The sequence below is a fragment of the Lepisma saccharinum genome, chromosome 16 (assembly GCF_977018435.1).
Source record: "Lepisma saccharinum chromosome 16, izLepSacc3.1, whole genome shotgun sequence".
NCBI classification, from domain to species: domain Eukaryota; kingdom Metazoa; phylum Arthropoda; class Insecta; order Zygentoma; family Lepismatidae; genus Lepisma; species Lepisma saccharinum.
Genome location: NC_139244.1, coordinates 42724125 through 42750812, shown reverse-complemented (window position 1 = coordinate 42750812; position 26688 = coordinate 42724125). Strand labels below are relative to the sequence as shown.

The 26688-nt window shown below is 36.8% G+C and overlaps 1 protein-coding gene across 11 annotated transcripts in view; it reads right to left on the bottom strand.

The window, feature by feature from the left end:
- Window positions 1-4557: 4557 nt before the first annotated feature.
- Window positions 4558-26688, bottom strand: part of Srrm1 (Serine-arginine repetitive matrix 1) — a 143259-nt gene continuing 121128 nt past the window's right edge. For 8 of the 11 annotated variants that reach the window (XM_083138060.1, XM_083138066.1, XM_083138061.1 and 5 more), the window contains 3 exons: window positions 25307-25456; window positions 20014-20148; window positions 4558-5612 (listed from right to left, as the gene is read on the bottom strand). In XM_083138060.1, the coding sequence (XP_082994186.1) occupies window positions 5499-5612; window positions 20014-20148; window positions 25307-25456 (399 nt within the window). In that variant the 3' untranslated portion in view covers window positions 4558-5498. Of the gene's footprint in view, window positions 5613-6524; window positions 6599-13314; window positions 14084-14137; window positions 14337-20013; window positions 20149-25306; window positions 25457-26688 lie in introns of those variants that run through there. The other 3 variants (XR_014443503.1, XM_083138064.1, XM_083138068.1) reach the window with 3 other exon arrangements.

Here is a 26688-nt window from a genome sequence, read left to right as displayed (position 1 = left end):
CACATATATTCTAGGCTATGTCCGAAGTCCAGATTAAATACAGGAAATAATCGACTAGCAAATGTGACTGATGCTTCACTCTCAAACAACGACCATGAGAGAAAACGATAGTACATGGGGATGTACTTTCCTTTCCTTTTAAAGCTACCACCAGGCTTCATCGGTTCAATTCTTCCCCGACCAGCACCTGGAGGCAATCGGTGACTTATTTGTAGTAGCTTCCAAACCCAAGCATGGACAGGGAAGTCTTCAATTTATAACGGAGGTAAAACCTTGGAGCGATGCCAATTCGCTAACCAGCATAGGATTTTTCCCAGGTAAGGGAAATTTTGAAACTAAACTACTATTACAGGAACGGGAAAAAGGAGTGGCTGGCATGTGATAGGGAATTTGTCCTCTAGGCCAAAACAACACTGTCCAATCAAACACATGCAGAAGTCGCAGGCTGCTGACCTTCAACCATCCACGATTTACGATATTTTCAACCCCTCTGCTGCCATGTTTATGACTGGCTGGGGTAGACTGACTGGCCAGAGATGACAAAGGGCATTTTGCGAGTGGATATCGCATTGAAGGAAGTTTAAGAAAATTAGGTTTCTTACTGCATGGAGTGTATTGAGTGAGTGAATTATGTATATAGGTCTTGAATGATCTGTGCTGCATCGTATAGTGAACGAAAATGAGTGGCACAATTAACGAACTATTGACGAAACAATTTACTCTGCTTTTGCATGAGGATAAGCTTCAAATCGTGAAGATACGCAGGCCTCTGGCATCGCAAAGAAGAGAATGGATTTGATTTGCTATTTTGAGTTGCTTTTCTGCCACTTTAGCTAATCGCGACGATAAGGATGAGTGACGATACGATGAAATTCATGAAGGGACATTCACAAAGGATACCCATGTCCATGCCTGGATTTGAACCCAGGACCCCTGGCATTGTAGTGCACTGTTCTAATAACCATTTTACCACAGAGGTCGCCAAGAGAAAAATGGAGTTCCTGTTCAAATTAAATATTCAAGGTAAGAAGTTTATTATATGCATATATTTTATTCTCGCACGTAGGCCTACATAAATATTTCACAATATGGTTCTCTATATATTATAAATAACCATGAAATAGTTGAAATGTTTTCCTTACTGTTTCTATATTAATTAATGAAACAGTGATATTTTTATAATTATTAGTAAATTGTAATGTATGTACTTTTAATCGCAATGTCATATCACCTTAAAATCCAAGAAATTGAACTAAAAAGAGCCTCCCATATGAACATTATATGAAGAGATAGCCCAGGTTTTGAACCCAGCATACGCCATTGATGGTAAATCTGCAAATATTATTAAACATAGGTTTCAACGATGCATTACCAACCTACTTAAACCCTAAAAGAAAGGCAATGACATGGAACAACTGACTTTACTACACATGTCTTGCAGATTAGTTCCAAATCAACACCGCCTTTACATTTAAATAAATACCTATATTGGTGAATCTTTCTTTCAATTCTTGTCTCTTATTACAAATAAAAAAGAAAAAAAAGTGCACTAATTTTCTTTCTGCAGCCAGAATTCCTTCTTAGTGCAAAGCCAGCTGTCATCAAATCCAAGGCTCTTCACTCGCAACCCATTGTGAAAAGCATACACATACAAAACAGGGCCTTTGGGTGGGTGTAGTAAAAATTCACAGTAAAGCTTCTAGTTCTGGAAATTTCGGCCAGTCCAGAACTGGCAGCTGCAGGATTCTGTGGTGGGCATGCACTAAAAAAAAGGGGAAACCAGCATTTCTCAGATCATGTCGAAATCAATCTTTTTTTGTGGATGGGTCTAGGTTCAACCTAGACAATTTCAAATTTTCAATACAACGTATCTAACAAATATTTAATTAAAACTGTAATGGTACGCAGCATCTACTCCTGTCTTTATTGATGTTTCACTACTGTTAAAATAATAATACTCATGATAGTGATACACTGGTTTAAATTATCATAACATAGTTAACATGCTTGTTACAAAAGATTGTATGGGATCTATATCCTGTGAACACTTCATCAATGGCAAAATTCATTCTCAAAAAGACTGCCAGAGGTTCCAGATTTTAATACTTTGTAAGCATGGATGTATCATTATGTTTGTTGTTTCATTTATTTTATCAATGCACCATCCATCCTCGTTGTTACAGTGCCTTCAATAACGTAGTGTGGAAAACTACCCAAGAAATTAGTTCCCCAGACGGATGACAAACATAGATGGCAGTGCGATCGAACCAGGTGCTAATTTTGTTATGTTATGAAAGTAATGCGGCTCAGTTAGTTTTTGGAATAAATTGTGTAGATTTGTTTGTCTAGAAAAGCGGTAAGTGAATTGATGGAAACCGTGATTTGCAGTCACGAAATGACATTAATTTGGAAAGAAAAGTAATATAAAATTAATAAATAAATAGCATGCGTAACACAAGAAGAAACATCGCAAAGTGATTCCGGACGTCAGGTGTTGGATTGTGTACTAGAGTTTTATTTTTCTATGTTATTAGAATATAAATAGTATCCTGAGAGATATTTCATACCGAGGCGACAAACCACAAGTGTAGCTTGGAAACGAGCAGTCGGAAATCAATGCAGCCTTTTGAACCGTAGGGACACAAGCTCTGACTGCACCGTTTCCTCAAGGAGATTTTACACCAAAGTGACATGCGACAAACGATACGAGGATTTCACACCAAAGTGACACGGGTCCTTCGGTCCAAGGCAACTTTCATACCGAAGCGACACATGTTGCTTGGAAACGAGCCAATCAAGAGCAACATTTCACATCGTAGCGGCATGTTGGGAAGCACAGGCCAGCGTTCAGTTGGTGAAATCCTCAAGCTATAAGTGTTGCGTGCCCCTTGTCGCTTTGGTGCGCAATCTCCCTTAAGCAAGACACTCATTGCATCGCGCATGCACGAACAACAAACCACGGCAACATGTTGCAAGCTATTGAGGAAATAGCCCAGTTTGAGAGACGCACAAGTGACAAAGCGAGACGTGTGACTTATCGTGTCGCCTAGATCTGTTGTTGTAATGTGCGGTTTATCATGTCGCCTATCTGTTGTTCGCACAATTAGCAGCGAACGCTTGCCAATAGACTGAAGGCACCATGTCACTTGGTTGAGAACTCCCCCTGTAGCGCGTCACTTTGGTCTGAGCACCCTTCCTTTAAGGAGCTTTCCGACCGAAGTAACAAGTAGCACGCGAATATGCCATATGAACGTGTCGTGTGCTGTTTGGACCCTCATGTGCAATGAATGCTATTTTACAGTCTGGAAGTGTGTGTCACTAGTGTGACAGTGTAAACATCCAGTGTCGCTTGTCCGATTGGTTTGAAAGTTTCCTTACACTCATGTCGATGGCACTAAGAAAGTTTTGTGGGGTTCCCCTTGTCGTTTCATGCAATCATCATTATTATCATCGCCGTGATTAGTTTAAAGCGGAAGAAAAGAGACAGTAAATATAAAAAATACAAATGCTTCAGAATGTATATCTTTAAAAGAAATGATGATGATAATAATAATGAACCTAATTCATACACAAAAATTTAGTTGCCAAGAGCATTCCACACGTATTTTTTCTCCCGTATTATTAACGAAAGTATGACGATAACAGGACGTGGTCGACTGTCTAGAATGTTCGTTAATATCTTCGCGACCACTGTACCAAATATCATAGCAATTATCACATTCATAGAAATGCTTCATGTAAAAGAATCAGACGTTGCAGCGGAAACTCCATTTACTTCCATTAGAAGCAGACAAATACCAAGCACCGGGTCCAACACCAGCACCTCTAACGGATCATTTTCGAATGGAACCAGCCAGAGAGCGCAGAACCATGCCGTTTTCCACACTACGTTATTCAAGGTGCTGTATCGTTGTTGTACTATATGCAGAAAAGAGGGGGGGGGGGGGAGGAAGAAAAAACAAGAAATTCTGAATTTTAGTTTTGTTTGCTCACAAGTTCCACTGTATCTCAAGTAAAATTAAGTCATTGTATGCCAGTTTTATTTTGCTGAATTTGCAAATAATTTTTTTTTCCACAGCAGGAACATGCAGATTTCATGCCAAAAATTCCTCGATGCCCTGTTGTTTATCCATTACACCTAATGAATCAGCCGACTTGTTCACTACTGTAATAAGAGTTAGTGAAAGTTCCAACTAAGGTTGCACAATAAAGGTAAAGTTCTCCATACATATAGCACCATGCCATGAAGGCACATTTAGGGAATGTGGGATAGGGTCCCACATATTCTTGATCTCGGCCACATTGGAGGTGATGTGATGAGCACCACCCTCTGGCTGCCTCCCCCCCAGGTGCCCATTGATTTGAGGCTACAGTGCCATTTTCAATTGTCACCACAAGCAACTGAAGTGGTGCCATCATACAGAAACCTTTTTAAACGGCCCTCACATATGTCGATTGCACTTTGTAATAATGTTTCTGAAATATTGTAATATATTCGGAACAAATAAATACACTAGAAGAATCAGAATAGGATTGATGAAAATAATAAACTAGAAGTTAATTTCAAACTCTTACATGTAATTCTGTCACAAGCTTTCAAGGTAGTATGAAAAAAAAAGTACCCAAAACAACAGATCATCAGTGATATCCTATGGAAAATAATGACTGTACTGTCCACTGGCATGACTCACATGATGCAAGGAAGTTTAACATACCTGCAATTATAATTCATAAAGGACACCAGCAGAGCTCTCCTCAAAATATGATTTACACTGTTGCTCACACATTATAATTATATTAACCTGTACACTGCATTTTATGCATTAATGCATAAGAAGCTTAACTTCAGTACAAATAAAATCACACAAAATAGTAGTTCATTTCCTTTTGAGGAAAATGGTAACGAACCTGTACATTCACAAAATTCAATTGGAATGTTCTACACTAAAATTAAGTTTTTTGAATAAACTGAAGTTCTCTTATATGAGAATTCCGAAATCAACATGTGTGAATGCATATTTGTAAAGGTGTTCCTACTGAGAAAATATAACTATTTATCACGTCAGTAACAGGCTGCACTCTCTTCTGTGAAGTTTTTGAACGTATTTATTGAAGCAAGATAAGACTCCCTGCTAAATAAAACTTCACCATAAAGGCATTCTTCCAGACTTTATGCAAAAAATTATATCTCCTGATGAAGTCACTCCAGGTGATGATTTCCAAGACAGTACTTGTTACAAGTGTGTTAAATTCGGTGGTTGAAACCCACAGCATTACACACTCATAGTGACAAATGTTACTTAGCCACCTTTTCGAATAACAACGCAAGCACATTATCATGCACAACACACATACTTGTTCAGGGGAGGTTGAATAAAAACCAATTTTTTCAGTAACTTAATCACATTCCATACACTCTGATTTGTTGCAAATAACTTTTACACTATCTTCTCAACCTGCAACAGTCACTTTTTATGTCCACCAGTCTCACATTGAGATCATTTCCGATCTTCCGGGCTCCGATCATTATTTGCTCGCTTCATAGACATTAGTGCACGCTCCCTCAGTCTGCGTTCCAGTTCTTCATTGTTATCTGCTTCACTTCCAGATTCCTGAAGAAAATTAAGATATATATATATATAAATCTACGAGTGTGTTCCTTGTGTAATCACAGAATATAACAATTCTTTTGCCATTATTAATAACATACTAACCCTTAAATACAGGGGCTTCTCTCAGTTGTACCAGTCTCAACACTGGGGCTGTTCTGGTGCATAATTAAATTATTATAGTTAATTAAAATTAAAGTATTAAGATTAAGGCTGAGCTGATACCAATGCCGAAAGTATTGGTTGGATTCTGGCAGATACTGTTCCAGCGCTTAGGTCATTCACAGGGCAAGCAAAATTCGAAGTTTTTTTATTTATTTTGTACTAACAATGTGTGCACTGATTACATAACATATTTTGATATTACGTAATTCTTGAATAGATTGATTTGGCTTATTTTACTTCCTTTTCTACCAGTTTCTGGCGAAGATGAAGATGAAATTCATGAAAGGACACTCCCAAAGAACACCCACGCCCAGGCCAGGATTTGAAGCATTGTAGTGTGCTGTGCTAACTACTCTGCCACGGAGGTTGGCAATTCTTGAATACTTTGAAGCAAAACTCTGGGAAATTGATGCTTATAATCGGAGCAGCACTCAATATTTTGAACAACTTTTAATTGTTACAATTTTCAATCAGGATCTATGGGAGTCAGTAAGGGTGTCAGCATTAGTACAAGTATCACTTCAGCCTTAATTCTCATCATGCAGACAGAAATTTTGAAGTTTAATATTTTGTTTAAATTTTATTTTTATTACAAACAAACTTTGCTCCCATTTACTGTAGGAAATGCCACGACTTCAGGGTTAAGAGGAGAATTAACCTACATTAATAGTCTCTATCATAAGGTTTTTACAAACTAAGTCTTTATACTGACAATAGAATAGAACCATGGTCACCAAAAACAGAGCCCACCTGATATTTCCGTCAGTCCTTGTTCCCACCCAAACAAAATTCATTTGGTGATGCTACTGCTGTTATCACACATGCTGAAATAGTTACACAATATTTATCATCATCCAGATTATACCAAGCAATTATGTGAACTATGAAAGACTGGTTAAATAATTAGAGCAAATTCTTACTTTATACATGATAGTGTCTTGTGCTGCATGTTAGTAAATGCAAGGAGTATTCAGATAGTAAGTTTGGTAGATTGTTGAACGTTTGCCACAGATTTATTATCGTCATTATCCTTAGACCATAAATTACTTCTCTGATATAGTCACCAATCCTGTTAAGGAACTTGTGAGACTGGATCACTGGTGTTTGTGGACCCTTGTGGTAGGAATTGGTTGCTAAATTCTGTGTCAGGAGAATCCACTCATGTGAATGTTGTTTCAATGAGCATACACAGTTACACAGTGGCACACTGGCAAGTCACAGATGCCATTACAGTGTACAGGTACAGCAGCAGTCACCCACGAGAAGATCCCCAAATGAGGGGAGGCAGGGTGCAGGTGGACAGAGAAACACCTGTCCATTTGCAAATTTTAGGGTTAAGCTGTCAGTCTCTCCTTGTGGAAGTGCATATGATTTGTGTTACTTTTCTTGTGGTGTTCTAGATGTTATGGCAGGTGTGCGGAAGGAAGGTGCTACTGTGCATAGTGAAGCACATGAGATTGTAAGCAAAGTAATTGATTTCTGTGACTGTGAATCTGCATATTAACTATATTTGGTGCCGATTACACAGAGCACCAAGCGTGCACCTGCTGCAACAGGTTCGTCAGAGCAGACGATCAAGGGTGGATGGAGTCCCCTGCCGCTACGTCAACTCACTTCCGTCGGGGATCTTCTTGTGCGCTCTCAGCTGTAGGTCAAGTGTGTGGTGGTGTGGATTCTGACCTTAAAAAAAGTGTGATAAATGTGTGTCCTCTAACAGCCTACTAGAACTTGCTTTCTGAATACCCTTTCTGCATTTTTGTGATAAACATAAACAGCACGTCCTGTAAAAGTACACTAAGGATAACATTTCACAAACTTGTTCACATCCCCCGACCCAATGCAGTTATAAGGAGAAACAGGTAAGATAATTTACCATTCGCAAAGTGTCACATTTCTCTGTGGTGCATTCTTGGTTGCATCGAAATTATGCATTCTGACAATTTTAAGAATTTCCAATTATACTGAAGTTGTGTATCTGTTTCTGGTACATTCAATGGCAAAAGTAATACCAGGTGAATTGATCATCATGATTTTCATTCAGTTTGTTTTCCACAATGTGATGATCATGAATTGAAATAAAAACTTCAATAAGCAGTGGGCAACATCTGCATGACATCGACAGAATTAAAATAGCGATGAACAATTTTGCCTACTATTAATCTTTGCTGTTGACTGTACACTGGCATGAATAGCTTCCAGTTTCACATTTACTACAAGGACTGCAAAAAGAAATGTTGGTAGGTTCAGTCAACCACAAAACTAATTCATACAGTATAATACACACACACACACTTGTTTTCATGTTTTATATGAATGATTGAAGTATTTCCATCTCTGTGAAGAAGAACAGACTAACTGCACAAAATTATTGGTTTGTTTTGTAGAAGTCCATCAGGACTGGACCTACAGTTTAAAGTGCAATGTGCCTCCACACCTTGCTGCACAAAATTATTTTGAAAAGCAATTCACTGAAAAAAAAATCAGTATTATGATGTGAATTCTCATATGAACAAATATTCTATGTACGTGTATGTGTACACATATACACTGAATGTTTCAGTTTCAATAAAACAACAAGTTACAAGAATTATCTCCTATAATAGTCCATTATAACTTTCCTATAGCTGGCAAGCTTACTGTGAAGATCAATGTACTTTAAGTGGACACAAAGCTATTTTTTAAGGCTCTGAAAACATGATGTATCCCAGCTTTACATATATTCCCTTATCTCCAAGGTTTTTCCTTTTAACACTCAAGACTATAGAGAAATTCAATATAATGGGATTGGTCTGTAGTTGAGTTATCTTGGTTAGGGCGGGTCTGGTACATATGGTACACACGCTCCTCACACAAGCATTATTTGATTTTCACTTTAAGCCAACCTCCATGGCAAAGTGGTTAGCACAGCATGTTATGATGCGAGAAGTCCTGGGTTCGTATCCCAGCCTTGGTATGGGAATTCTCAGCGAGTGTCTCATCATCAATTTCATATCATTCATCCTCACAATTAACCAAAGTGGGAGAAAAGCAATACTAAATAACAAAAATCAAATCAATAAATTGATTTTAAGACAATACCACAATTTTTTGGTGTGGAAACTTTTATTTATATAATTATGGTGGTTAGAATGTATTCTAAAACAGTATCTTTTTTGTGCACCATGGGACTATAAAATTTCATTTTTTATGTCAATTTTTGCCTGATTTCACCTCTTAGTGATCATGCAAAGCTATGATTACTGTTCTCGCTCTTTGGTGCAAGCGATCTCAGATTCAATTCCTGGTAGGAGCTCCCTAAATTTTGGTTTTACCCAGTGTTTGGAGGACAATGGGGAGTTACTTGAAGAGAATAAGTCGCAGCTCCAGTCTTGAAAGTTAGAAAACAGAAGCGACATTGAGACTCAATACGCTTACCACATGTCACCTAATGAAAAAAGCCACCCTGGCTCATACAGAGCTTTTGCTCCATGTAGTTTTATTTTAGTTTAGTTCCCTTAATCTTAACTGAAATCAGTCACATAATAATAATGGTGATCTTTTAATGCACTCAGATGAAGTGCAACTTCATAAGCAAACATTTTCCCCTGAGAGTGTCATTAAATTTAACTACCTAACCCAACATCATCAAAAAAAAAAATAATAATAATAATTGGAAGTATTTTCGGTGAAGTTTTTGCAGCTGAATTGTCAATGTGAGGCATGTAGGGGGCAGTTTGATACACCCTAACCATTACTTTTTCCCTAATCTGATCATTCTCAACATCAGACCAGGTTGAGTTACAGAGAAAAACGTGTTTTATCAGTTTCTAATCCTGGCAAGCACAAAAATATCTGATTTCCCTGACCTTTCCAGGCCAGTGGAAATCCTGAGAAGCCATACCAAGCTATAATATACAATGATTTCTCAATATACTCTTCGTGATACTCCACATAACACATTCTTTTGAACCATCCATGAAGCCAGTGTTGCTATTTTTCTTTAGATAAGGTAGTGTATTCTAGTACTGGATAATTACCAACAATTATGTAAATAAAAACAATTCATTTCAAACATTTCAGAAACTTTTTCTTTGCATTCTTAGGGATTGACTGAACAAATCCATTCCTTGGGATAGAACAATCCCTAAGGATGCAAGCAAGACCCTGAAAACAATGGGAATAAGTGTTGCGTTCAATAACAGCATATGGTATTATAGTGCACTTGAACTTAAATCACTAATATTTTATCAGAATTCAGGCATCCTACAGTGTGTGAAATGTATAATTTTAATGAATTTTGTGCAAAAACTGAGACTAGATGACAACTAGTTGCTATTTTCACCACCTATTTAAAAGTGCTACAATGTGTAAGTAGCACTATTGATAGGAATTTGTATCAGTTTTTGTATTGGAATCAATACCAGCTCAGTGCAATATATTGATGCAGACACAGTTTCATGCCAAAATCAATAGTGCTTTAATATTGAAGCAATTTCAAGATGATCACAATACTGTGAGTACTGTGTAGGTAAAGGTAAAGTTTTGTATTTCTGCAAAACATATGAAACTTTAGCTACACAATACTTTAAGAGCATTTACCGCTCTTAACCATGAGTACTAATATGCTGTGTTATCATACGGTGGAACCCCAATTTTAAGTTCCCTGGTTTTATATTTTCCCACATTATACATTCAACATTGGTGGCCCCAACATAACAAAATGTTATAAAATTTTCCTTGACTTCACATTTTCCCGCATTTTAAGTTTTTTCAACTCGGTCCCCTGAAAAACGTAAAATCGAGGCTCCACCGTAAATGTCAACTTTGGAAGGTGGCTCCACCTGGCATTCGATGTCGACAACTTTCTCTGGCAAGACTGAATATGGGAGTCACTGCTGCGTGAGCTACAAAAGTGATGGAGTGTTTGTGTTTAGCTTCCATGATGGAATAGGGGTGAAAACAGTGTCGTTGTTATGGTACTCCATAAAGCAGGAAAATCAGCCTGCAAAATTTTCAAGACCCTTCATAAGCTTCAAATCTCCAGGAGGTTCATGTATTGTACTATCCAGCATTATATGACACTGGAACAGTGAATGACAACCCCAAGCACGGACGATCACTCACCACAAGGACTGTGATACAGGTGAAATCAGTGTGTGCAGAAATCCTGAATAGAGGTAATCAGTAGAGGCATGCATATTTCGTTTTTGATGAAAACACAAAATATGAAATAACACATTCTAATGTTAATTTTTCATGTTTCTGAAAGGTGTGAGGTGTATTTTCCTACCGTTTTGTCACGAAATGATGCAAAATAGACTCTCAAACACGAAATTTACCGTTTATATACAGACACGACACTTTCTGAAGTCTGAAGTATCCTGTGAGTTATGCAATTCACGGAAAATTGATTAATTCTGCTGTAAATATTTGAGAAGCAAAAATGGACTCCTTTTATACAGGAAAAAAATTTAATTTTCTGGTAATGATTTCATGTGCTATTAAAAGGGATATGTTTATTTTGTGTAATAGCGTAGTTTCTAAATCAAATTTGGGATTATATTCACATATTTTAAAACCAAAATGTCATTTTATATTGTGGTTTTCACCGCTATAAGAGCGAAATTTAATTTTATTTACCGCTTTTGAACCCGTAATTGACTCTGTTCTTGTACTGAAATTTTGCTTTTTTATTTACCAAAAATATGTGCCTCTAGTAATCAGTGATGGCCAGAGAACTGAACATTTCCAAAATGACCATGATAAAATTCAAGTATAATTCCCGGTTTTCAGCCGAACTTTCCAAAAATTCAAGGCTAAGAAGATGTTTTCTCCATTTCAACTTTCCGTATTACAGTCTCTCACAACCCCCTGAAACCCCCCCCCCACACACACACAACCAAAGTACAGTATATTAACAATATAAAAGGTCTTTACGATTCCAATGTATCCAAAATTTCTGATTCAATTAAATTAAACGTTGCATATTTAAAAAAGTATTTACTTTAAGGTGTGGAGTTTGCATTTGCCACTTCACATACTCTTGACTCAAAATATTAAGGGACATACCAATATACGAAAAAGTGTTAATTATATAAGAATTTCAAACTCAAATTTATCTAATGAAATTCAAGATATCTTGCAATAAAAACTAATTTAGAGAATTCCATTTCATTTTCCATGCAGCTGTGTTTTCCTTCCTTGATAAAAATGAAAGCTAAACTTGAAATACTTCCCTCAGGACATTTATAAATGTGTATAAAGTCAATTGGATTTAGATTAATAAAAGTTGCAATTTTTCACGTCTACGGAGAAAAATTCATGCATAATTTCCGGAGCCAAAAATTCACGTATAATTCCTGTAATGCAAGGAATTTCCAGCAAGTAGCCATCCTGCCATGTCTTGTGTTGCGAAGTGACCTACTTGTTCATTGGACATTTATCATTAGTATTAGATGCAAGGGTGAGGGAAGGGGGGCAGTTAATTTTGATGTCCAGGGTTGGGACATTAAGATTGAGTTTGAAGTGTACAATTTTAACATGGCTGGTATTTGATCCCACATACAAATTGAGTTTCACATGGCTATTGTAGAAGAGCGCAAACTTCAGACTTTTTTTTTTTTTGTTGCTATGGATGCTTTGCAGGGTTTACACATTAAAATTAAAGCAGTGTAATTAAAAGAATTGTCCAATACATTATCTTCTCAGGCCTGCTTAACACATAACTTCTCTATCCAAGACTAAATCTACATAGTTATATATACCAATCAAGAAGGTTAATAAGTTGTACTGATTCTGAACTAATTGTGTCACACGAAAAGTTCTGCATTCATGTTGCTTGGCTTATCCAACATTTTCTTCTGAATAGTAGCCACTAGATTCACGACACTGCACACAAAAGCATGGTAAAAATCACAACTAAAGTTCTGCACCCATGTTCTTGGATGATTCTGTTTTCTAAAAGTTTCACATATTTGTATTGGGTGGCTCTACGGTCGGTTATCAGTGTTGGCAAATTTTATACTGGTATTCTAATGGTAACAGAAAAAGTTCTTTGTATTTCCCACATTAAATAACTAGGGCTGAGCCGATACCACTTTGAACCCATACCAATACTTTCTACAGATTCCTATCGATACCGATGCTTGAAAATTGTAACGACCAAAAGTTGTTGAAAATATCTATTAATATAGGCATCAATTTTCCAGTTTGATTTAAAATATTAAAAAAATAGCACCAGAATATAAAAAAATACTCATTATGCAATCAAAATTCAATATTTTCACAATTTTCATACAATATCAATGGGAACTTCTAATTTTGCTTAACTTTCAGGATAATTGGACTTGCAAAAGTGTTGTGTGGAATCTTGCTGACCCAGTGAGCGATCAAAATGCCCAAAAAGTATCGGCCGGTATCGATAAATGAAATCCAACCAATACTTTCTGATACCAATATCACAGATATCGGTTGTGTTGCATGTGTATCGGCTCAGCCCTATAAATTATACTTATTAATACTTCTAAGTCTTCTATTTTCTTAAACAAAGCTAACAATCACATATTAATCACAATATTTTATTCTAATTCCATTATCTCGGTAGCAAAAAATCACAGTATTTACATAATCCAAAACTTGATGGCATGGTAACAGAAACAAAAGCATCTGAACGAACAGAACCGGAAATCTCATAACAGAAAAATGCATGCATGTAGCTTGTGTGGAAACACAGCCAACGAGTAAAGTGTGAAAAGGATAAAGTAAGTCCGAAATTAACACAAATGAAATAAAAGGCACAAATAAAAAACTAAAGCAATGGGTTGTTGAATTCAGTATAGGATACTTTATTGGTGTGTTAGAAAAATTCACCCTTCATTGGCTAATTATCCCATCACATTTCCTTCCTAACTTTGCTCTATGTTGGCATCATTATCCTTCTACTATCACTTTACAAGTGAATTCTAGTTGGTGTGGCTGTGTATCCACACAGTTGCATTTCCTTCCCTGTGTGTTTTGGAATGTCTTTCTCCCCCTCCCCCTGAAAAGTACTATATTACCTTACAATTAGGAACCCAAATTTCTGCTGCTGCTGTATTAGTCACAAAAAATATGCATAATGTACAAAATATATTAGTATGCATTCTCCTTTTTGGAAGTAGAAATTATATCCAATTTTTTGAAATTTTCAAAAGAAATGTCACTCCAATCAGAGATTTCATGCAGTTCTTCTTCGAATATTTTTATAAACTCCCATCCTGGCACTCAATGGAAAGATATCTATAGGAAAATGTGACACTAGGCGGATGGCCAGTTGTAACAATCAGTGACTTCTGAAAGCAAAGAAAATAGATGATGTCGATGTAATTGCAAACTGATCTCCTTTCTAGTTCAAATGGATAAATGGGAGTCATTAATTGCACACAATCTGTCAAGATCTTTACACATAGGAAGGTGTCAGTCTAAACACTTAGTTACTCAGCTCATGTGTGTTGTCAAGGTATTCAGATGCAAGTTTCTTGATATATATTTCTTGTCCTTTTTTAAAAACTGAAGTTTGTAACATCTGCATCACTGAGAGGACAACTGAAAATACCAGGGGGAATTAATTTCATCACAATTTCCAGCAGAAGACTGCATATTTCAGGATACAATTCAATTGTTATTATTCAATTGCATATTTTCTATTCTTAATACGTAAGGCTGCCAAGTGCCTACCTAGCACCAGATCAGCTCTTGAACATATTCTTCACAATTATGAAGGGAGAAAAAACAGTGGCAAATTTCAGAATGACACAGAAATGCAGATATACACTCCAAAGATTATTGCATTGGAGCTTATGATGATTGATTCAAAGACAAGCTGTACAATGCTGATTGGGATGTTGCAGTCGCATGTTGGCAAAATGATACACAGGATGGTGTGATACCAGCCTTTCCTATTTCCATGAACAAGATAATCGGATGTACTTTACATTGCATAATCTTGTATTTTCTTACCATCGCACATGTTGTTCTCTTTTGCTGCTTCAGAAAATTAAGTACGTAAACTTCCCTGATGTGTTTTCAACCGAGAAGGATGATATAACTCATGGGTAATGTCAGATGTGCAACTATCACACCAGACTGAACAATTACCACATATATAATTTATCATCACTTTGTATAGTTCTGCAATATGTCTGTCCTTGCTGGTACAACTCCCACAACACTTGCTACTACACAGGACACAGATTGTAGGAGGGACGTTCAAGTCAAACCAGGACACTTAATTTTATGGGTATAACAATGTATGCTAGTGTAGACATACTACATGCAGTGTCCTATTACTGATAGGTAGCACACATGTCGCAGGCCAGTCCAAAGACTGTTAACCAAGAAGGCAGACAGCAACGTTAGTGCGTGCATGGAACAGCATGTGGTGATGAAGTTTCTTGTGAACGAAGGTGTAAAATCAACAGAGATCTGCAGAAGACTTCAAGCTCAGTATGGTGATGAGACGCTCAGTCGCAGAAAGACATTTGAATGGTGTACGCGATTCAAAGATGACTGTACGTCCATCAGTGATGATCCCAGTCAGGAGGTTGTGGTGAAGCAGGCTGTCCTTGGATGGTTCAGGCATCCTGACAAATCTTTCTATGCTGGAGCTTTCCGGGCATTAGTTAAGCACTGGAATAAGTGTATAAATGTAGCAGTCGAGTATGTTGAAAAATAAATGCAGTTTCCACTCCTTGATATTCGTTTTCATTCAATTTGACTTGAATGCCTCTCATACACAGGCAAATTCTCTACGCACCATTCATTACAGTACTATACATGATTGTCATCAGTGACAGTAGTTATTCTAAGCCTGGCAGTACTGCAAAATCTACTCTGCCATATTATGCAAAACACAGATTGTCTATGAATTATATACTGTACTCTCCTACGCATTTTATTCATTGTATTAGATATTGGTGATTCTGAAATCCACCACTGTACAGTTTTTCTCCTTTCAAAAAGCTGAAGAATGTGTCCAAGGCTTATCAGTTTCTTTGTAACCACTCCTTCCCTCCTTAGGGATGGTTAAAAAAAAGTAATAAAATGTGAGTGAAGAATCAATAACGATACTACTAAATTCAGTGATCTGTGTGTAATTGTATCTGCAGAAAGCCATACACCATGCAAAATAAAATTCTTGGCAAGCATCCATGTTATTGCACTGGTGTTAATAAAATTGAATGAGACATGCATAGCTAAGAACAAGCAGATAAAATCTATTTCAATCCTACAAACAAGGTTTGAATAAAAGAAGTTGCTTTCTTGAAAAAGACCCTCAATTATAGGATTGAAATGTTGGCTTTTATTTGCTTTGATTATCCAAAGGTACGTTTTTTAATCAGATCTATTACCATGCAAATCAGACAATGCACACACAAAAACCAAAATTTTATGTTAGCACAAATGTTTACTAAGGCTAAACTGATAACATTACTGCTATCTGCTAGTTTCAATATCTGCTTAGACCTAGTTGTTTTATGGTATACAGTTTCCTGATATTTTCTCAAAAGATTATGGTTTACAAGATTATGGCATTACAGAAATGTCTTGTTCTGTCTATACTAAGCATACTGTTGCCATGTCAACAGTAAACATCAAACTTGTTAAAAAAAAAACAAAAAAAAACCCAACACAAACAGCACAACAAAAAACATTTTAGTTCTTTCAAGCTTTTGATTCCATCTTGGAATCACTATCAGGGCTGGTCGAGAGACGACGAAGTTCCGTTGGGGCTACCATGTTTTTATCATGCTGTTTGTGTGTTTTTGTTGCTTTTAACAAGTATGTTGCCGGCACATGGCATAAGAAGTTTTTTTACTGTCATAGCAAACATCAAGTTGTAATTGAAATAACTGCAGGCAATTTCAGGCACAGGGAGAAATTATCATTATTGATAGGAACGGAAAACATCTTAATTGACTACATTTATAAGTATCAGTTCATATGAGTACATAAAAATCAAAACAATTTGTGGATCAATGTGGTAGAAATTTCAATATGATGGAGTAATGCATCCGTTCACTAGTTCATATCTATCACAAAATAATTCAGTCAAGATTGTAAGTACATATCTGATCATAAATTTCTTTCAGTGATCTGAACATACAAATCAGAAGTTTCAGGAATGTTACAAGTGTGTGTACTTATGGGAAGGCTATTTACAACAAATGTATCTTTTTAATAAATTGGAAATATAAAAATGTTTTAGAAGCTAAATTCTATGGAATAGACATCGTTGCCTTGTAATTAAGGGATCCCGGGTTCGATAACCGGTGGAGGCCCATAGTGATTCGGATCCCACTTTAAACTGTAGGTCCAGTCTCGATTAGGCCTGTGCATAAAGTGGACTTAAAACAACAACTCAATCTATGGAATAGAAATACAGTCAACTCTCGATTCTACGACCCCGGGTATAATGACCCTTTTCCCGGGAACCGTGAAAAATTTAGAAAAAATTAGAAAAATTTGGAAAAAAAAAGTTGAAAAATTGAAGGAAATTGGCCGAAAAATGCGTTGTTTTTTCCTCCACTCATTCCCTTTACGAGCGCTCTACCGCTCACAATTAGGTCTGAACTAAAAATAGACACCACCACACCATGCTTGAGTGATATCCAATAGCACTGACCTCTGCCCTCCCCTCCCTCAAGTGCACCAATGTTACCCCGCACCCAACTGCCGCTACCCAACATGCCAGGCTTGTTTTGCCACGCTTGCTCTTGGATACGCGAGAAGAGAAGATCGAATGTGCTTGGATGTTATTTTAAATCGACTTGACTTGTTTCCTTGTCCTAAGAGCTGCTGAAAACTCGCGGGGGAGGGTGGGAGCAGCCCGAAATGACTGCTGGACTTGCAGTCTTTGCCAATGTGTATGGCAGGTCAAGCTCTTTCATCGATAAATACACCACCTTGAGAGATAAGATCGCAGGAATGTTCGAAAATACAAATGCCTGGAAGTCTGGCTCATCTGTCCAGCTCTGACCTACAGTTCAGCAGGTTCCCGTGAGAGATCAACTCTCTGCCTTGTAGCCGACAACTTCCGGTAACCACTTTCATTCAAAACGTGTTCTTTGTTCCCTGCAACACTTCATAAAAAAGCGAAACTGTTAGAGATAATCAAAACCACAAAGGTGAACTAAAGATCTTCAACCCACTTAATGCGTTGTCATCCAGGTTTCCACAAAAGTTTACTTCGACCTTACGTGCATCATAACTCTCATTTCCCACTTCATACATTTTCCTAATTGTGTCGATGTCGTAATATCTGCCAAAAAAGTGTTCTGTTGACTGACTGACTTCTCCCTCTTTTCCTGTCAGCAAAAGTAGGGGGAGGGGAGATGCAGATTGTTTCAGCCACGATTTTCTTGCTGATGCGGGCTGATTACAGGCGAGGGTGGAAAAGGAACCACCCCTCTTCCTTTCCTTTGACGTCTAAAATGGGGCAACCAGTTCTGGATATATTCTTGAAAACGAACAAAACCATAGAACAAGTAAAAAAAAAAGTGACCCTCTACCCTTTCCCCAGCTCATGCTCCACCACTGGTGTGCACGGCAATGTTGATAATTTCAGATTTCAGTTTTTTTTATTTATTTATTATTATTATTATTTTTTAATGCTGTTGTCTGCATAGGAAATATTGCCCGTATTATTGTCTGTTGCGTGGAACGTAAAGCAAGGGTCATTTCTTTCTTCTTTACACTGCTGTTAAAAGTTCCGTCTTCGACAGTTGCGTTATCTTTGAAATGCTGGGACTTTTCTCTTCCGCCACCTGCTGCTCGAACTTCCAGCCGGTCTCCTTGTTTTTACGATGCAGCTGGCACCAGTGTTTTGTCTAGCGCATGCAAAGCTCTTGCTTGCCGATAACAGTGATGACTCATCCAGCACGAAGGAAAAAGTTATTGTTTTGAATCTCCCAAATGCAAAGCTGTTTTGATTTGACGATAACGAAATTGGATCTAAGGAAAACAAGAGTTAAAATAACTTCATGTTCTGCGCCTTCTGATAAGCAAATCTGTAAATTTAATTTGCATCCGCTTTTCTTCAGAACCATTCATGTGGAAAAAAAAAGTGTTCAATGTAGGAATGGTCGCTGAGACCGATTAAAAAGACATTATTCAAGGGGTAAGCGTTTGGAGGGGTGGGTGTTTGACATCGAGAATACTCCTAAATCCAACATTAAATCGTCGATTAAGGTGCGAGTAAATAACGATCTACCATTTTGATATGTGAAAATGCGCCGTTTCATAAAGCTTGTTTTCAGTTCATTTTATGCTGATGGGCTAATCGGGACTAAATATAGAGTTTAAAGTGAAATTCAATTCCAAACCCGAATGATTATCAACTGGCACGTTGTTTAATGACCTGTCCTACAATACGCATTGGGTGAAAATAGATCGCAAGTTGCGCATTTCCTTTTCACGCTGGATTACAATGCAAGTCAAGGAAGGTGTTTGGACTGCTCCCTTGAATGGGGAAGGAGGGTGAATGAAGTTGGTTGAAGCAAAGAAAAGTGACTTTTTTTTTACGATGTATTTTACACAGCCGAACCAGAACGAAAATTACAGCCCTGCCTTTATTTTTTTTGTCTGGTACCTAGAGAGGTTGTGTTGTTTCTCCCGAGAGATCTAATCTTACCAGTTAATCTTGTAACAGACAATGCTCCAGTAAAGCCCTATAAAATCCAACATTCATTCTGCCCGATTATCTCAAGACTTTTGCTGGCACCAGTCTGACTGGTGTCAAAATTCTTCGAGTTTCGCTTGCAATAAGCGAGAGATTGTTTTCCTTTCCATTGGTCTCGGTGCAAACGGGTTTCTCATGAACTAAAATTGTAAGAATTTCCTGGAAACGCAACGACTGTGCACAATTGAAACAAAGTAACATTATTTTAAATTCTCTTTTGTGAAAACTTTTTCATGTTCTATTTTCCTTCTCACAACATGCATCCTGTGCATAACAGGTTGTATAACTACCAGGATAAATGTTGTTACCATCTCCTAGGCATCTTTGTGTCCGTTTGAGCTCCCTTTAAGCTGAAAATGGGTGCAAATTCCAACAACAACCCCTTCGAAATAACGACCCTTTTCCCAGGAACTGTGAAAGGTCGTTGAATCGAGAGTTGACTGTAATTTGTAATGATGGTTTGTGTAAACACACATATTATTACACAAAAAGAGTTTAAAATTAAAAAAAATAATTATATTAAAAAGAGGAAATAAATTTTACCTCGTCGTCTTCATCGTCATCATCATCATCATCTCCTCCTCCCTTGCGTTTCTTATGTTTCTTGTGCTTCTTATGTTTCTTATGCTTTTTGTGTTTCTTCTCTTTCTTACGTTTCCTACCTTCCGCTTCACTATCCTATAAAATGAAAGAAAAACAGCTGAACAAAGAATTACAGTGTGCACTTCACTAGGACAGGACTAAATAAAATAAACATTCAGCATCATAAAGTAGGCAAATGATGTTTTAGAAATAACTGAACCAAGTGGATTTAACTTTTCCTAATCCTTGTAAGACCTTCCACACGAGGTACTCTACAACACCCTCAGGCATCCTGGAGAATTTGTAGAACAATACACAACAAAACACAGTGATGTTGCTCAGACATGTTTACTTCTCCTTGTTTTCTAGAAAAGTATAAATGCACCTATAGTGGAACTCGATTTTACATTTTTCACGAGACCAAACTGAAAAATCTAAAATGCAGGAAAATGTAAAAGCAACAAAAACTTTAGAACATATTGATATGTTAGGACAATCAGGACTAAAGAAAATGTAAAATCCGTGAACATAAAATGGAGTTTTTACTATTTGTAGAAATAAACTAGTTATTCTTATTTCAATTTTTTACAGCTCATTATTTTGAATGGACAATGGGCAAGAAAAAAAAGAAATAACAAATTAAAGGTAGGTAAAGGTAAAGTTCCCCATGCAATGAAGGCACACTTAGGGGATGTGATGTGGGGGTAGGGACCCTCACACCCCCGATCTTGGCCATTTTGGAGGTGATGTGATCAGCATTATGCTCCAGCCACCTTTCTACCCCCAGGGTTGCCTGCAGGTACCCAATTGATTTGAGGCTGGGCGAGTTCCAGAACTGCTTTATGCGGGGACAAGGATGGAAAAATTCTGACCTTACATCACCCACCCCAGGAATCGAACCTGGGTCTCCTGCACGGCAGTCAGATGCCCTACTGACTAAACCACCGTGGCTCTTACAAATCAAAGGGTTCCCAGAAATTAACAAAGCAAATTGTAGGAACGTAACAGGCATGTCTTTCACATGTACAATAACCAGTCCTTGTGGTGATGTAGGGATGTGTGATCAAATCTGAATATGAATTACCCGCATCCATATTCAGTGGGATTTGAAAGCAGACTCTAATATCCAAATCTTATATACTGTATCTCATAACCAAATCCTGGATCAAATATCCAACTCTTAAAGATTTGTATTCCAAGCCTATATCTTTCACTTTCTTATGTCAGTTCTCTTTCTCTCTTTGTCAATCTCAACAATAAAGATGTACGACGAGATGATAAAACAGATGAGGGAATACACACACATTGATGTCTTATCAACAACTTGAGACTAGAGAATCTGGCTTAGTAGCACACTATCCAATCCACACTCCAGAGAGGTTGGCTAGTCAGAGGTTCATATACAAGATATCAAAATGTTACAATAGAGTCAGAGGTTCATATACAAGATATCAAAATGTTACAATAGTAGTTATTTAATCACAAAAATCTACTTTTGCCACACAATATTGACACAGAATGCATTACAATTGCAGATTTTAAATAATTCTTAGATGGTTCAAAAAGTCGAAACTACTGACAACTGAACAAAGACAGTGGAACCTAGATTTTACGTCTTTTCAAGGGACCCAAGCTGAAAGAACTTAAAATGAGGGAAAATGTAAAATCGAGAACTTTATGACATTCTGCTATGTTCAAACCATCATGACTGAATGCATAATGTGGGAAAATGTAAAATCCGAGAACATAAAGTCGGAGTTCCACTGTACTGACAAATTTCATTACAACCTAGCAATAAATTAGTATTTTAAAAGAAAAACTGAGGTTCATTTAAGTTGTGGCCTTCTGAATTCTCCTTATGTGATTAAAATGTATTTTCATTTTAAGGTAAAAAAATATTCTTCTTTAAAAATAATAATTATGAGAATAAAAAATAATTACTGAGATCCTTAATTTTTTTTGGGGGGGGGTTATTTTCTTTTTCATGAAAAGTTATAACAAAGTATTTCATTTTGCAATATTATTGGCACTGCTTCTACTAATTCTTCTCTTCCATTGCTTTTTCAACTCCTTGTAGCATGAATTGAGTGCCTGTTTTTCATCCTGCAGCTCTTGGTTGTGTATTGATTTTTAAACAAAATAATGTTATTATCTTCAGCAGCCTTCATTTAGAGATGGACCGACATGACGAGGACATTTTGGCTGATAACTCATACAGTAATATAATAATATAATATTTACTGATACCGATAACTGATATTCTACCAATCCGATATAAAATTCCAAATTGTCCTTGAAGAACCTGAATGCTTCATTGTCCTTAATAAATATGTTTCAATGTAAATGCAATGCAAAAGAAGTTGCATATTTAGACATTTACTTTTTTTAAAAGTAAGGCATGGAGATTATCCATAAAAATTACAACAAAATGGCAGAATTTTGCACTAAATTGTAAATTATTTATCGATATACCGGATCGGTAACTTTACCGATGAACTGATACACCAATATGCCTATATCAACCAATACCAACAAAATACTGATTAATCTCTCCCATCCCTAAAATATATATTTGGTTTTCACTGAGAATCCATCATGTATCCCCCAAAATGCAGTAAGGAAAGCAAACAATTCACAAATTACAGTCAACAGAAAAACTGACTGACCATTTCCACCTGGGTCATTCCATGTCAAATCAACCAATAAATAAACCATTTTTGAAACTTTAGGATTCCGATTTTTAAGATTTTTTGTTTATCCATTGTACCTATCAAGAGGACAAAAACTGACAATTTCAGATTTTTTGGGCAGCTTGTATGAGTTATTGACTCAAAAAATACAAAAAATTCCAAAATTTGACGACATTTTGAAATCTTTAAACAGCTGCAGATCAAAAACTATTTGATCTAGAGAGCTCAAATTGGTGTCATTCTCTTCTTCTTTTAATGGGCTTTAATTTGAAATGCAACATGGCCGTGTTATTTCAATTTTGTAATTAAAAAAAAACAACTGGAAAATGTTTTTTAGAAAATCTCAAAACTCCCCTTTTATTTTTTTTTTGAAAAAATATGTTTTGAAGACATCAATTGACTATTTGTGTGCAAATTATCATAATGAGACGGCAATGGGTTCCTGTTAAATCCATAACTATAAGCTGAGTGGTTGATGTTGAAGTGTTCATATTAGTCTATCTTATAATTTTTGGACTACAAATAATATGAAAATACCTAATATTTATCATTTTTAATATCAGGTAAGCACATTGAATAATGTATATTTGTGTTTTAATTTTAGAATAGGATACAAATATAAGGTCTTAATAACAAAAAAAAATATGCATGTGTAAAATATTTATAATAAACTAAACAACCATTATTATCAACTACAGAAAATGCATTAGTTTCATAACAGTTAATTTTAATTAATTCACTTTAAAAGTACCACTTTGAGTGTGTAAAACACAGCTACTTCACTGAGCACTTCACAAAAGACAGCTGATTGAAGACTGCAGTAAACAATTGGTGAGGTATACAGAGTCTAGAAGTGATAGATCAATTGCTCTCACATCTCTTAATCGCAGCATTTATTGTCTTGCCGAAGGCACAGTTCATAAGCGACACTCTTTTTTACAAGCTTTTCACCCTCCGCTATGATAAACTGGCAGACTGGAAGGAGCCCCCCAGCAGCCTTTTCGACAACCTGAAGGGTTTCAGCCACCTAAGGAAAACTGAAATTTCTCTTTCTATAGTGGAACCACAAGCAAAACAACCTGCACAGACCCGCGACTCCTGTGCACAGTACTCCCACGAGGAGGGGAGGGGAGAGTGGACCATGCTTCCTTATGGCCAGAGCTGAAGGGAAGAAGGGAAAGCTGTACGTGGACTTTCCGTCCAAGGCTTTTTTCCTTGTGGTCGATCTATTCCTCCTTACTCCATCATCTTCAACCCACCAGCTGCTGCAAACGTTGAAAGGTTGCAACAAATTGCAATATTCACGCCACAAATTTTATTGAATCAATACAATCTATTCATTTGAGTGCGTGTGTTTGCGCGTATGCAGAAAAGGATGGGGAAAATGGACAATGCATTAATGTTTATCCACTATCAGTTGCTACCAACATTCCAAGGTCACCACACATCACTGTACACAATCAAGAAATACAGCTACTTATTCCTGTGGAGACTTGTTCCTTTTCTGTTATGTAAAAACTGACTGGAATACTTCATCTCATCAATCATTAAGTTGCATTAAGATGCATAATTTAAATACTCTTTATTTTTTCAATACCTGTAAGGGGGATCTCAGACCGAAACAGACGACAGATGACAAGCGACAGCGAGGGTTCACATTGAAGTGACAAACAACAAGCATCACGGGCCCCTTCGGTCTATAAGCAAGCATTCGCAGCGCATGCATGAACAACAGACCAAGGCGACATGATGCAATTTATTGAAAAAAGACCCAGTCTGAGCAACATGCAAGGCACAAGCAACATGTGTCACTTGTTGCATGTCACTTCGGTCTGAAAGTTCTTCAAATTCAAATATCATACATTTATATATAGGGATGTGTAGTTTTAGTTTTATTTTTCCCAAAATTTTGATGTTATTTTTTACTGCAATTCGGTGTTATTTTTCGCAGTTTAGGGCAAAATTCGGTGTTATTAATTTAAAATGGGTGTTGTTAATTTAAAATTGGTGTTATTTCTACATGCATATTTACTGTTCCTTTTATGCTTAAGATTTTCACTGTTTTAGTTCTGGAAAATTGAGAGAAATTTTAGTTTTAATGACAAAAAAATATGGCCTACCTTTGTGAGAAATTACCAAATTTCTTCCATTTGGAAACTATTTCATCAGCCACTAAATATGAAATGTGTATTGAATGACAACACTCAAATCTTTGAACACGATCATACACATCGCATTTTCCTAATAATGCCAAAAAACACCTCTGCCACCTCAAAATACCATATTGTGTACACGCATACATGCCCCCCCCCCCACATTTTAAATTTTTGAAAGTCAATAACTCAAAAACTAACTGCCCAAAAAATCTGAAATTTGGCAGTTTTCGTCAACTTTACTGGTACTACCACTGTACCAAAAACTATCAATTTCTGAGATGTCAAGGTTCAGACCAACGGTTGGTTTTACTGAGCTGAAGTTTGACCATACTCATCTGTTCTCAACTAGAGGAATGTTACCACACTGTGTGACCACTCCAATGGATGCAATGCAAGATGGAAACCTACCACTTCTGATTCACTACTTGATTCCTTCTGCCTCCTCTTCTTCTTCTTTATTCTCACTTCTTCCTCCGAGCTGGATTCTCTCTTTGCTTTCTCCCTTTCATCTTCATCTTCTTCTTCAGATGCAGAGCTGTCAGTCTTTCTAGATCTCACCTGAATGAACAACAGAACACATCTTACATTTCCTGGGAATGAGTAGAGCTACATAATCTCTTAAAAAGAATCACAATTTCAGTAGAAGAACTTCTCAAGTTTAGGGTTCAACACCAAAAATGATATTTGAGAATTATACTAAATAAATTTGATAATTTGATTGAAAAATTTCAAACTCATCACTGAAATACATGGAAGTCAATGGCTCAAGACTCCTGTGATTGCATGCTAGTTTACCTGTATGACAGTACAGAACAACATGCAAGAAATACACATTCACAATCATTACAAATACAGTATGATTAAATAGGTAAAACCTCATTCACCGATTGAATATTTTTCCAAATTAAAGGTAACAATAAGAGATATCCTTTGGTCTGCATCAATATTGCTTGTGTGGGAATAGTAATTATGTGGCAACGTGGAAACTGCTACTTGGTTACTTCAGTTGCATTGGAAGAAGTGGAAGTCTGGGAATTTGTTCACAGATTTTGGCTGCAGCACATAGCTACTACAAAAATATGTTTCAAAGCTTTCCTGGTTACAAATAATGAAAAGATTTTCTCAGGAGTTGTAGAAAGATTTCCAAGCTGTACGACTGTCATTAGCTCTCAATCCCTGAAGTTGAGAGTGAAAGCTCAGAAACCTATCTGATATCCACCCCCTCCCCTCCCCCCTAAAATTCATCTGTATACTATAAGGTTGCCCAAATGAAAGCAAGATTTTTGATTGTCTCTGGCATGGTTATTGGCTGAAATATGTGAACATAGAAAAAGTTTTTGCTCCGCACTATGCTAAACCTTATCTACCATGGGAAAGTAAACTGTCCTTGACCCCACCCAGTTTTGGAACCCAATTGTCAGCACTGGAAATGAGGAAATTTCTGGAGTGTTGGGATTATTACTAGCTGTTGATAAATTCCATCATACGAATATCAATAGTTTTTAAGACAATATCAGAAATTTCTGGAGCATGGAAACATACATGTACAGAGTTATGGAGATAGAATGCACTTTATTTCATCACTTGTCACATATATTAACAGAAAGCAGTTTCACATTACATGTAATACAAAATACCATTGTTTTGAGAAGCTCAGAATCTAGCTGCCTAATCTACTCTCACATGCAATTTTTGCTTATTGTTAGGTTACTACTCATCCTGTAGCTTATGTGCTTTATAAACACATGTCCATGAAATCTACATGTAGGCTACTACTATTCCAAGCATTC